The 14670-nt window shown below is 37.5% G+C and overlaps 1 protein-coding gene across 1 annotated transcript in view; it reads left to right on the top strand.

Annotated features, from left to right (window-relative positions):
* Positions 1–1987, top strand: part of LOC109170876 (high affinity nitrate transporter 2.4-like) — a 2687-nt gene extending 700 nt beyond the window's left edge. Inside the window, exons 1-2 of the mRNA XM_019320013.1 lie at positions 1–225; positions 1159–1987. The exon at positions 1–225 is cut by the window's left edge and continues 700 nt beyond it. Coding sequence (XP_019175558.1) covers positions 1–225; positions 1159–1944 — 1011 coding nt within the window. The 3' untranslated portion in view covers positions 1945–1987. The remainder of the gene's footprint in view (positions 226–1158) is intronic.
* Positions 1988–14670: the final 12683 nt, after the last annotated feature.

Here is a 14670-nt window from a genome sequence, read left to right as displayed (position 1 = left end):
GACATGGGCGGCGGTGCTACTCAGCTCCTCATGCCTTTCCTTTTCCAATTGATTATACTCGCGGGAGCAACACCGTTCACGGCGTGGCGTATCGCCTTCTTTATCCCCGGATGGCTCCATATTATCACCGGAGTCATGGTCTTAACCCTTGGCCAGGACTTACCCGATGGTAACCTTAGTGCCTTGCAAAAGAAGGGTGACGTTGTCAAAGACAATTTTTCTAAGGTTAGTTTAATTTGTTCATATTGACATGACCTGTGGAATACGGATCAATCTAATATGATCTTACAGCAGATCAATCTAATATAACTTAAATACTTAATGAACTATTTAACTTATAACGCAAATTTCAGTCACTAATAAGTTTTTTAATGTTCTATAATTAAAAATCAGAAAGATATCTAACTATCTCAACAAGTCATTTGTGCACTATTCCATAAGGTGATTAACTATTCAATCTTTTATATAAATATATTATACTTTTCCTCATAAGTATTACAATTCTTTTATAGTAACTCTGATCTTTAACTTTTAATATTACATTTCTCATATAAAAAAAAGGTTACATTTTTTCCTTATAAATATTACACTTTCGAGTAACAATCCATCAAGTTATCATTTATTAGTATTACATTTTTTCCTCTTAAATAACTATTCAACTCCTAAAATATTACATTTTTTCTTCAAAAATATTATATAAATTTTTTCTTAGTACTCCATAACAAACAATTTATTCCTAATTAATATTACAGCATAAGTATTACATTTTAATATTGACCTGACTTGTGGAATAAGGATCTGTGAGACAATCTGATATAATCTTACAGAAGATTAGACTTACCCTTTTTTATTTAATGAACTATTTAACTTATAAGGCAAATTCCAGCCACTAATAAATTTTTAATTTAATTCTCTATAATTAAAAATCATAAAGATATAAGGTTCACCCTATGATGGAATAGCACATGCATAATTACTTCAAATTAATGAGTAGATTACTAGCTATCTCAACAAATCATTATAAGGTGATTTGAAGGAAGAAATTTCCTTCTTGCATTGAATTGCCAAATTATGTACCAAAGACATTATTAATCATTCTCTTGCAAATGAACATTAAACTCAGCTAACTAACTAATTTGTTCTTTTGGCCGGTTTTAGGTGTTCTCGAACGCTGTGAAAAATTACAGAACATGGGTTTTCTTCTTTCTCTATGGCTTCTCAATGGGAGTTGAGCTTTGCATAAACAACATGATCACAGAGTACTTCTTCGACAGGTTTGATCTGAAGCTTCAGACCGCAGGGATAATAGCGGCGTCGTTTGGCATGGCCAACTTCTTCTCCCGCCCGTTAGGTGGCTACGCCTCCGACATGGCGGCGAAGAAGTTCGGCATGAGGGGGAGGCTATGGGTGCTGTGGATCGTCCAAACCCTCGGCGGACTGTTCTGCATGTGGTTGGGCCGAGCCAATACCCTTCCCGTCGCCGTCGTCTCCATGATCCTCTTCTCCCTCGGAGCTCAGGCGGCGTGCGGCGCCACGTACGGCATCATCCCCTTCGTGTCACGGCGGTCGTTGGGGCTCATCTCGGGGCTGACCGGCGCCGGAGGCAACTTCGGCGGAGGGTTAACGCAGCTGCTGTTCTTCTCCAGCTCGAAATTCTCCACGGCTGCGGGGCTGACGTGGATGGGCGCCATGGCCGTCGCCTGCACGCTCCCTGTCGCGTTCATCCATTTCCCGCAGTGGGGAAGCATGCTTTTTCCGGCGTCCAAGAACGAGAGTTACAGCGAGGAATATTACTACGGGTCGGAGTGGAACGAGGAGGAGAAATCGAAAGGTTTGCACCATGGGAGTCTCAAATTTGCAGAGAACAGCCGGTCGGAGCGCGGCAAGCAACGGATTTCTTCCGTGGCAAGTCCACCCAATATTATCACCCCAACCCGTGCTTAGTTAACTAATTAAACTAAATTAATCAATAAGCTCCGTACGTGCATGTGCTGCATTAAATTAAGGTTACGTTGATAGGTAAAAGTGTAAAACAACCAAGAAATGTTAGTTCTTATTAGCTATAATATATATATATATTTTTTTTGAAATAGTTCTTAGCTATACTTTACTGTGTACTTTTTAGAGATCCATGTGACAATTGACAAACAACACAATGACACCCATTATTAAAGTATGTTGTGCACTTCCTCATAACAAATTACGGTTTATGATATGATAATTGGAGAATTCATTTCAGCAATATATGATGAATTGTACTACACATGTCCCGGTTATAAGGTTTTAAATTTAACTCTTTGTATGAACAGTTTATTGACATCTTTAGTTTGAACCTACAACCTACCGAGTATAAGTAACTTAAGTTGATTTGTGGTCTTTTATCCATGATTTTTTTTTTTTTTTTTTTTTTTTTTTTTTTTTTTTGTGAATGCTTATCCACGATTAAATTTTCATAAATCAAAGGAATTGTGAAAGTCAAGACTATATTTTCCTAATAGAGTAAATACCACCTATAGTCCCTCGAGTTTGGTGGCATCGCCATCAATGGTCCCTAACTTTCGTAATTACCAGCCGTCATCCTCCGAGTTGCGAATAGTGGCCTTCAAGGGTCCTACCATTAGTTGTTCCCGTCTGAGACGTCAAAATGGAGGGCAAAAGAGTCATTTGACTTTATGCGAACGTTTTAATGCCTTTAACAATTATTTGGAGAAAAAACGTTAATCAATTGATTGTCCTTCAAATTCCCAAATTACCAACTCTCAAACCCTAAACGCTTTCTCAGTCGAAAGAGTGGCGATTGCGAAGGAAAAAGTAGCGAATTCTTCATCGACGAAGTAGCAATTTCAAGGTCAGAATTCAAGGCCAGACTAGGGCACACTTCAACGAGGTCATGGGTTCTCCACAACGGCAGTCGAACGGTATGTGAACTAACTAAGTAAGGATTTCTTTGTGTTATGGAAACCTCGTATATGTATTGGTTGTTGTTGTTAAAAATTTGAGCATTTGAACTGCATTTGTTTAAAGTATAGTATTGGGCTTTGTTTATGGGAACATGGGGCCCTGTCTAGGTGGTGGGAGACCATGTGTTGCTGTTTTCATAGCATTTTCTGCAGTTAAAGCACATATGTTGTTTAAAGTAGAATTTTTTTGTTTTTTTTTTTTTGGTTATTTATGTTGAAAGCACATATGTTGGCTTGAAATTGGGGACCACAGAGGGTTGAAAGCACATGGTAGTGTGTCTTTTTTGTTCTGTAAATAATTGTGGCTGGGTTGGCTTGAAATTGGGGACCACAAAGGGTTGAAAGCACATATGTTGTGGCTGGGTTAAAAGTTAAATTTGTGTATTGCCTTTATGTGTATTATATTCTGTCTAGGGACCACTTTGCTTGGGATAGTAAACCATTTGAAATCTAGATTTTTGCCTGCTTATATAATAGTGTGTAATGAGCCTATTTGTGGCTACTTTGCTGTACAGGTAATGTTCCTGGTGGTGGTTTTGTTTTGAATTTAAGGCATGGTGGTAGGATAAGTAAAACTCATAAAGCAAGTTATGTTGGAGGGCAGATTAGTAGTTTCTCTAACATTGATGTGAATGAGTGGGGATTGTTCACACTTAGAGATAAGGTTAAGGGTTTGGGTTATGAAATAATAGATAGCATGAAGATGTTTGTGAATCTATCAAATGGGTTGATAGAGTTAGTTTCAGATTGTGAAGTGTGGGATTTAGTCAAAGTAATAGAGGTGCATAATGAAATAGAGATTTGGGTTGTGCATGAGGGTGATGAGGATGCTGAGTGTGCTGAAAGTGATGAGGGTGCTGAGGGTGTTGAGGATGCTGATCCTGAAAGTGATTGTGAATGGGAAAGTGAGGAGGATGCTGATTCTGATCAAAGTTCTGTGGATTTAGATGACATATAGTTTGAGCAATTTGTTGATCCAACTGCTGAGTTTGGTGGCTTAGATGATGCTGGAACTGCTTTGGCAGTGCAAGTTAATGAAGATTTGGAGATAAAATTTTCAGATGAGGGCAGTGAGAAAGACAGTGATAATGAAGAGGAAAAAGAATATCATCTACCAATGTTTAAAGGGAAAATTGAGATAGCAACACCTACATTCTGTCTTGGATTAACATTTGGTTCTAAGGCAGAATTTAAGGAGGCAATTTATAATTATGCAATGAATAAAGGAAAGGAAATTTTGTATGTCAAAAATGATAAGGTTAGGTGCATTGTTGAGTGCAATGAAACTGAATGTCCTTGGAGGATTACACTAAGGAAACAAGCATCAGAAAAGGACTGGAGGATTACAGCAATCAATGACAAGCATGATGGCTATTGTTGGAATAACATAAACTACATGGCTAACTCAACTACTATTGCAAAAAGGTGGAAGAATGAGGTTGCATCAAACTCCAACTGGACAGCATCTGAATTCCTTAAAAAGGTGTCAACTACTGATGGAATCTCAATATCAAGAAGGCAAACATGGAGGGCAATGAGGAAAGCAAGGGCTGCCATTTATGGTGAAGAAGAAAAATGCTTTAATAAACTATGGAGTTACTGCTTGGAGATTGACAGGACTAATCCAGGTAGCAAATACCATGTGAAGTTGGGTGATAAACTAGATGATGGCAATAGAAGGTTCAAAAGATTTTACATGTGCTGGGAAGCATGTAAAATAGGCTATAAGTATTGTAGGCCTATTATTGGAGTGGATGGGTGTCATTTGAAGGGATTGCATGGGGGCTAGTTGTTGTTAGCTATTGGAGTAGATGGAAATGATAGTGTGTTTCCTCTTGCGTATGCACATGTTGAAGGAGAGAATAAGGAAAGTTGGATTTGGTTTTTACAACATCTTAAGTCAGATCTTGCAATAACTCTTGCTGATGAACTGGAATTAACATTTATTTCAGGTATGTGAACTGGAATTAACATTCATATCTTATAGTTTTAAAAGCTTACCATTTGTTTTGCATTCATTTATTTCTAAGTGTTTACCATTTGTTTTGCAGATAAGCAAAAGGGTTTACTCCCTGCATTTGATGAAGTTCTTCCAGCTGTGACTCACAGATTCTGTGTGAGACATTTACTTGGGAATATGAAACTAGCTGGCTTCACTGGAAAGGCAATTAAAGATGGTTTATGGGATGCTGCTAGGGCCACAACAGTTAACACCTTCACAGCTGCAATGAAGAAGATGAAGACCATTGACTCCAAGGCATATGAATGGCTAGTTGAAAAACACCCTTCAGAGTGGTCCAAGTCACACTTTAGTACAAATGCACATTGTGATATCTTGGTTAATAACATTTGTGAGTGTTATAATTCTATTATTTTAGATGCTAGAGAGAAGCCTTTAATTAGCTGCCTTGAAACTTTGAGGAAGAAAATTATGCATAGGCTGTATCAGTGTAGGAAAGAGGCATGGAAATGGACTGGCCCTATATGTAGACCTGGCAATTATGGACACGACCCGTTAACACGACACGAAACCGGACACGAAAATAACGGGTTAGTGTTTAGCCTTAACATGTCCCGGGTCGTTAACGGGTTGACCTGTTAAGGACCCGTTATGTTTTGTGTCTTAACGGGTCAACCTGTTAAACCTATTAAGAACCCGTTTAACCCGTTAATATTATCGTGTTAACCCGTTTACACGAACCCGTTTACACAAACCTGTTTAGAACCCGCTAAGAACCATTGTCATGAATGAGATTACAAAAGATATCATGAACATGAGTACATGACTAAGGATGAATTTACTACATTAGGCTAAAATCCTACACCAATTATTGACGTTCAACAATATGAAGTTTTAACTTTTATTGTGTTCAATTTTATTCTAAAACTAGGCATGGACTTCTTTAATTATGATTTTTGGATATTATTTTATTATTTTATGAATGTTATAAATTGAATATTTTTTTAGTTTGTTTGATTGATTTAATTGTAGGTTTTATTTCTTTTATATATAACTTAACTTTAAATTTTAGTTTTTTTTTTTTAATATATTAATAGGTTTAGTGGGTTTAAACGTGCTTCGTGTCATATCGTGTTGACACGACCCGAAACCTATTAACAAAACGTATCTATCGTGTCAACCGTTTAACCTGTTAACAAATCGTGTTCGTGTACGTGTTACAAATTTGGACCCGTTAACCTTATCGTGTCGTGTTCGTGTTTAGCCTTATCGTGTTCGTGTCATTATCGTGTCGACCCGTTAACGAACCCGTATACACGAATTGCCAGGTCTACCTATATGCCCTAGGATTATGAAGAAAATAGCTCAGTATGAAAAACAAGCCAATGGGTATACCGTCATACAGAGTGATGACAACTTGTTTGAGACACGTGGGGTGAATTATAGTGAATTTGAGCAGCATGAAGTAGACTTGGGTAGAATGACATGCACTTGTAGGAGTTGGGACTTGATTGGTATTCCTTGTAGACATGCTATAAGTGCCATTTGGATGAAGCATGGTAAGGGTCCAATCAATGACTATGTCCACCAATGTTATTTCACACAAACATACTTGAGGTCCTATGGAGGAAGCATCAAGCCTATGGCAGGTCCTACTGAGTGGCCTGAAACTGATAGAAAGCCACCTCTTCCACCTGTATACACTGCCAAGCCAGGAAGACCCAAAAAATCAAGAAACAAGGGAATTGATGAGATATCCACATCTGGGAAAAAGAAGGGGGTTGCTGAGGTATCCAAATTTGGAAAAAAGAAGGCAGGTGATGAGGTCTCCAATGATGGTATCCATTTGAAAAGGAGCCATGTGAAGATGCATTGTACCAAATGCAAGAAGGAAGGCCACAACAAAAGAAAATGCCCTGATAATCCTGCTGTTAGGGAGAGATTGGTAAGTGTTATGGTTTTAAATTTTCTTATAGCTTATAACCTGTTTTAAATTTTCTTATAGCTTAAATTTTCTTATGATCATGCTGTGAAATTTCTGTCATAGGCCAATCCAAAGTAAAGAGTCAGGGTAAAGGCTAAGAAACCTACAAACACTGAAGCTACACACAGTAAAGCTACACAGTCTGAAACTGCACAAGAAACAAGGCAAATGGTGGTTCCTGCACTGCCTGATGCAACACTTGAAGATGAAGATGATAATTGGTTGACAAACATTGATATTGATGCAGTGGTGTCTCAAGTGCTTCAAAACCAAACATTGCAACCACAAGTGAATGCTGAGGAAATACCAATTACAAATCAGCCACCAACTCTTGGAGAAGAAGAAGATAGCCAACAAGTGAGTCAATCAACAAAGAAGAAGATGTTAGCCAATGCAAGTCAAGGAAGAAAATATAACACTCGTGGCTCTATGAAATCAAAATTCAAAAACACAAGTGATGATCCTATAAGCATTGATTAACATTACCGTTTAAGTTATGGTTTTTTTGGTAGCCAAAACTGCTGAATCAGTTAGACAGTTGTATGTTACTCTTTTTTGTATAGCAGTAACTTTGGCAGTAAAGTCTTAGAGTAGTAAACTCTTATTTTGGCACAATTGTATGTTACTTTGGCACAATCAGTTAATCAGTTTGGTGAAATGAAATGGTTGCTCAATTGGCTTTTATTGTCCTATTGTGCTTAACTTATTGTTAAGGTTTCTTGACTAAACACACTCCAAACACACTTCAATACCATTGTGCTTACCTATACAGACTCCAAAGACACTACAATAACATGGTGCTTAACTAAACATACTTCAACCACATTTCATTAAATGGTCCAAATCAGGTTACAACATTAATTGCCTAGAAGCATTTTGACAACTACGATTGATTGAGAACTACATTTGCTAAACACATGAACTACGAATCCAATTGCAAAGATGATTACAATTGCGAATTTGCAACATTTATATTTCTTAGACAGGACTACATTTGTCTTAGTAGCAACTTTTAGCATAGCCTTTAACTTCTCCATCTCTTCTTTATCTCTATTTATCCTCTTCAAAAGTCCGGGTATTATACTGATTGCCCGTGAACACATTGGAGGATCTGCCCAGTCAAAGAAACCACAACTGTTGCCTCCCTAAAACAACAAAAACAAAAAAAAAAAAACAAAACAAAACAAAATTCAATTCTGGAAAAATGAAACTGAATTCAAAAGTTTATAAATTCGATATTACAAATTCTAAGATTACCTAACCGGATTCAGAGCATTGCCAAAACCTCCTACCCGGATTGCGATCTGTCCAAGACGTTCGAATCACCAGTTGATTCCCGCACTGACACTCATGACTGTGTATGGAATCTCCAAAATTATATCTCCTCCTTGAAGTACTTGAAGAAGATGACATTGTTGCTCATGAAATTACTTGAAAAAGATGAGAGCTTTGATGAAGAAGATGAAGAAGATGAACTGCTCTGAAGATTAGAGTTCGGATGATGAGAGCTTGGAAACAGATGAGAGCTCGGTTAAATAATTGTTAAAGGCATTAAAACGTTCACATAAAGTCAAATGACTCTTTTGCCCTCCATTTTGACGTCTCAGACGGGAACAACTAACGGTAGGACCTTTGAAGGCCACTATTCGCAACTCGGAGGATGACGGCAGGTAATTACGAAAGTTAGGGACCATTGATGGCGATGCCACCAAACTCGAGGGACCATAGGTGGTATTTACTCTTTCCTAATGCTATTATATAAATTCACTCCATTACATTGTTTGGTAAATGACTTTTTGCATTAATTTTTTCACTATTTAACAAAATCAAACAGTTTGCTAAAAAAAAAAAAATCCACTTTAACTTTTGGAAAAAAGAATGTATATTAAATTCCATTAGAGCTGTCACTTCCCTTCTAATCCATTCCGCATATTTTTAAATTTTCATTTTAAACCTTTTTCTTTTTTTTTTTTAAATTTTAATTTGTTTATTTGATAAAATAGTGAGAAAATAAGATCTGTATTTATAAATGTTCTTTATTACTATATGTTCTTTAACTGTGATCTTTTATTATCATAAAGAATATTTATTATTATTATATTATTATTTATTAAATGTAATTATTACATATCTGATAAAATATTGTAATAAAAATTGTTAGGCAGAAACTTAAGGAGGTATATTCAATTTGGATTGGTATGAACTTATAATTTTTTTTAAAGAGTTTAAAAGTCTTGTAGTATTCAATTTAGACTTGTAGAGAGCTTTTAAGAGGGGGTTTTCTAGTTAGAAAAGTTCAAATTTTTCTAAGAATTTAAAAGGTGGGAAAATTATAATGTATGGTTTAATCTTTTACTACTTAGAAAAGTTCAGGTCAATGTGAATCACATTTCATGATATTAAGACAAGTAAATCACACCTAGACCAGGGAGATACGATTCTTTTTCTCGGGTGGACTACATACTAAATCAATGAGAAATTTGTTTTGTAACCTATCTCTATAATGATTTACATAAATTGTTTTATACAATTAATCAGCTTTGTTAAAATTACAGTAATAAAAAATTACATTTTAAAAAATACATATATAATTCTATTACTTACATAAGTTTGAAACCACAATGCAAAATAGTTTTCAACATCTTTGTTCACTTGCGCATTTGTAATTCCAAGATTTAGTGCACACAATCCATCTTCACACATCCTAAACAAACATAATGGTTAATGTAATTTATAACTTGGGTTAAATTTTGATTTAAAAAAATGTTCATGAAGGTTTAATGACTAGTTTCTTAGAATTGGTTGAACTTTTTCGCAATTGAGCAAAATATGTCAATGTGCTGCATCGACTTCTTTTTCATCCATATACCTTTTGCTTGAAGCACCCATAAGGCGACCTGAAAGGTTGGACACATATAGCATATATGGTGTTGCATTATTAACTCCACCATCATCTAAGTTCCGACCAATCCTTGTATTTCTACTTTGTACATGAGCTTTAAAATAATATGAAGCAAAAGTAGTAGTACTATCTGTTGGATATTTCGTTGGTAAAACTCAATAATAATCCTACAAAAAGATTATTATTTTATAGAAGAAACGGGAAGGCTTGATTCAGGCCTGAACTTGTGTATGTCGACACTTGCGAGCTAAGTTATACCAAACTTCGATATACTTTTCCAAAACAAAGCCACTAAGTTATACCAAACTTCGTTATATTTTTCCAACACAAAGCCACTGGTTTCGGCCTTGAGAGGCCATGATGGTTCAGCCTTCTAGGCTTGAACACCAGAGTGAACTCTCGGCCATGATGATGGTTCGGCCTTCCAGGCCTAAACCACGAGAGTTCGACCTAGCGAACTCTCGACCTAAGCCACGAGAGTTCACTCTCGTGCTAGGCCGAATCTGGACCAGCACGAGAGTAACTCTCGTGCTGATGGTCGAGAAAGCTGAAACACCACGAGCCATTTGTTGGCTCGGCCTACCAGAATCATTTTGGACTGTTGCGAGATTAAATTCATCCGTTACGAAATTAATTTTGCATTAATTCTAATTTTTTAATTTTGAATTTAATCCCAGTTAGTGGACAGGCTGTTTCAGGTGCTACTCAATGGGTTTTGAAACCAGTTTAAATGCCATATTGAAGGCTATTCAACTCCTTCAACCCTATATAAGAAGGGGTAGAGCAGCAGCTTTTTTTACGAACAAGAAATCATAGTTTTCAGTTTCAAAATCTTTGCTTCTACTCCTTTCTTTAGCTTACTGTGTTCTAAGCCTTGCTCTTGTTCGCCGGGTCCAAAGTTTGGGTGCTCAAACGTTGAACCGTAGCACGTTTTATCCTGCGAAACCTAGGCTACAACGTTCCTAGCACTTGTGGGAGGTAGCAAATAAGGTTTTAAGGAAAGAGTGATTCACTCGACTCATGCTAACAACCTACACCAAACCCGAGCTATATCTCTTCACCCTTTCATTCCCATTTCTTCCATAAAATAATAATCTTTTTGTAGAATTATTATTGAGTTTTACCAACAAAATATCCAACAAACAGTACTACTACTTTTCCTTCATATTATTTTGAAGCTCATGTACAAAGTAGACATACAAGGATTGGTCAGAACCTAGATGATGGTGGAGTTAACAATGCAACACCATATACGCTTTCTGTGTTCAACCTTCCAGGTAGGTCGCTGATAAGTGCATATTTGTTCATATTTATACCACATGTCTACCCCATATTTAGACTTGTTTTGCTTATGAAGTGTCACAATAATATTCAAAATGATCCTTATTTTATTTATTTGACCAATTAGCTAGGCACAATGCATCACCTTTGAGTAGAAGTGAAGCATTTTGGATGCATTAGGAGTCCATGGGAGCCAAAGATAATCTAAGAAGATGGATAAAACACTTCCAAGGGAGCCTATGCGTGGTGTTTTTAATGATCTTGGTCATTTGGGCAAACCAAAGCAAAAGAGAAGCAAAAGATCAATGCATTGCAATTCCTGACTTGCACATTGACGTCTTAGTATTTGGACAATATCTCGGCCTATAAATGTTCAAATGAGGTGATTCTTGGGCCATTGGAAAGAAGACTCGAATGCCTACAATCTTTATGAAGACCTCAAAGCATAATTTTGAAGAAAAAGGGATCAAAATCAGCCTGCAAACCAAAGTTCCGTTGTAGGGAGGCTCGACGCGTCGAGAATTGGCAGCAAAGTTCCCATTTGCGTTCTGGAAATTCTCGACGCGTCGAGACCTCCAAAGCTGTTAATTTTCAGCCCGTCCCTCCTCTATTAAGCTAGTTTTCATTCATATTTCCATGGTTTTCGACTTTGCTCAAACTCTAACTATTTTCTACTCATTCCTTTCATATTTTAGTGTTAAATTAGGCTTAGATTTAGGTTCCTAAACATATTTGAAGCTTGTAATCAAGGATTCAATACTTGGACTCCAAGATTTACCATCCATTTCATTAGAGAAGTTTTCTTTCCCTTATCTCTTTCCCTTTGCAATGTTTATGCTTTACACTTATGTTTTTATGTTCTTTATGCTATTAAACCATGTGTTGTTAGTTTATGAACTTGAGTTAGGGTTGTATTAGCTATTTTGATGCTTAGTTTGTGATTATTGCATAGTGGGTGGAATCCTAACCTAGGGTTCATGTGTTTATGAGGATGTTGTGTTTATATCTTGTTAATGTTTGATGTACACATTCATTGGCATATATTTGGAGGATTCCTTGCCTCAACGAGAGTTGGGTGATGAATTCGAGCCACCCCTTGCATAGACCTGATTTCTTCCTACGAAAATAGGGAAAATTGGGGGCTTTTAGATGCTTTGTGTGCTTGATGGACTTGGAATTGATATGTCACGAGAGTAAGGAAATTCCTTGTTCTAATCCTTGTTTATTAATAACGAGAATGGTTCGTAGACTAGGATACCTACGTGCATTCTCGCTTGATTCCTTGATTATTTGTTTTCCCTAATCCTGTAGGTTATTGAAGTATCTAGATGATAATGCTCCCTAGCTTGAGTCCTATTTCTTTATTTTGTGTTTATCTTTGTGTATACGTGTTAGTCTTACCATTTCCTTAAACTTGTAGTTTGCTTAGCTTCTTGTTGATTTCTTTATGCTAGTGCCTAGTTTATTGTGATTGCATATTGCGTGCCATAACCCCCATCCCCTGAGGTCGACATTTCATACCCGTACACTCATCATGACTCATTTTTGCTACAATAAGTCGCCTTATGGGTGCTTCAAGCAAAAGGTATATGGATGAAAAAGAAGTCGATGCAGCACATCAACATATTTCGCTCAATTGTGAAGAAGTTCGACCAATTCAAAGGTACTAGCCATTAAACCTTCATGAACAATTTTTTTAAAAGCAAAATGTAACCCAAGTTATACATTACATTAAGCATTATGTTTCTTTTTAGGATATTTAATTTGAAGCTAGATGGATTGTGCGCATTAAATCCTGGAATTACAAATGTGCAAGTGGACAAAGAGGTTGAAAACTATTTTGCAAAGTAATACAATTTTATATGTATTTGTTTTACAATTTTTTTATTACTATAATTTAACTAATCTCACATTACTAAGGGGTCAAATTCTCTCTCTAGAAATTCTAGGGTTTTGTTTTCCCTACTAGGGTATTCCTAGAGTTTTAGCTTTCTTGTTGCTTCTTTCCGGCCAATCGCCGACTTCCTTACCGCAGTTCGGTTGTAACACCCCGCGTTACGGCCCATAAACCAATTAATTAATTACCCAGAAAGAAAGATTAAAATCTCATTAACTAGGAAAGGCCCACCATAAGCCCATGGACCCTTATCCCTAAATCCAACCCTTAATCCCATAGGAAATAGAAGTAGCCAATTATATAAATAGGGGCATAGGAGGCACCTAGAATTCACACCACAAATAATCCCTCACCACACAAGAAAGTTCCAAGAACTCCCTTAGGAGAAATCAAGAAAGGAGAAATCTTAAAGAAAGACCCTTCATAGCCAAGGAAATTAATTAAGGCTAAGAGGTAACCCATGTCTCAACAAAACCTATTTTCTTCGCTATAATCTCTTTCCTAGGCCTCCCTCTATATTCTTGTGTCTTGATTGAATTCTTCTATGATAATTGTGTTATTGATGATTGATAAGATGACTTATATACTTTCTTGAGGATCTTGATGACCTTGATGTTAAAAAGAAGTTCTTGGTTATGATATGATGATTCTTGACGAATCTGGATATTTTCTTGATGTTAAGAATAAAATATGTTCTTGATGATTTGGGTGGGATTAGAGCCCTAGGATGGATTGGGAATTTGTATTGAAGATGTTCTTGATTTATATTTGGGTTGGGATTCGCATGTTCGGGTGTTGTTTGTATTTAGAAGCCGTAATAGGATGAGTCCTACATGATTCTTGCTTTTGATCCGTTAATTGCTTGTGTGATGTCGTTATTTGCGTTTAAAAGTGTCTAAGCATGGTTTCGGGTTCCACAAAGGATCCCGGGACGAATTTATGATGTATGAGTTAGTGGGGGGTAGTTGGGGGTGGGGGAACCCACCACCTACCCGCTGCCCAAAAGGGCACTGCCCGGCAGCGGGCAGCCAACGGGCAGCCGGCAGCCCGCTGGCTACCCGCTGCCCGGAACAGTGCCATCGGCGGGTGATCCCCACCCACCGGCTACCCGCTGGTCCATGCCCCCCTCGGGTCCCCGGCTTCCCTGTTTGATGTTCCCCGTTCCCCATGGTGTCCCAACGGACCCCGTTTGTCGTGCCTGAGTCTAGTTTGGAATTTCGGGTACCATTCGTAGGTTAAACGAGTCTTAGGAATTGTATGCTAGTTGAATTGGTAACCCGTGGACCTAGGTGGAAGTTATATGAGCCCTTAGGAATTATTCTTAGTATGTGAATGATCACATGTAAGCTTAATTATATGTCTCCCCCTTCCCTATGTGAATTATGTGTTATTATGTGCTATTGTATGTTACGTGATGCATGACCCCAACTTGGTTAAGATCAATTGGGCTATACGGGCAGTTGAACGGGCTGAGAACCATCCCAACTGTTAACCAGGCCGGTTAAGATCGGTCAGGGATATTAATATGATATAGGACTAAGGTCCACTATACGGGCAGTTGAATGGGTTGAGAACCATCCCAACTGTTAACCAGGCTGGTAGAGACCGGTCAGGTATATAAAGATTATGTATAGGATTGAAGGTCCACATGGGCCTCGGTGATATGACCCACCGACCTGGACGCGC

Source organism: Ipomoea nil, unplaced genomic scaffold, assembly GCF_001879475.1.
Source record: "Ipomoea nil cultivar Tokyo-kokei standard unplaced genomic scaffold, Asagao_1.1 scaffold3377, whole genome shotgun sequence".
NCBI lineage: Eukaryota > Viridiplantae > Streptophyta > Magnoliopsida > Solanales > Convolvulaceae > Ipomoea > Ipomoea nil.
The sequence above is the reverse complement of the archived record's forward strand: the minus strand, read 5'-3'. Positions and strand labels throughout refer to the sequence as shown.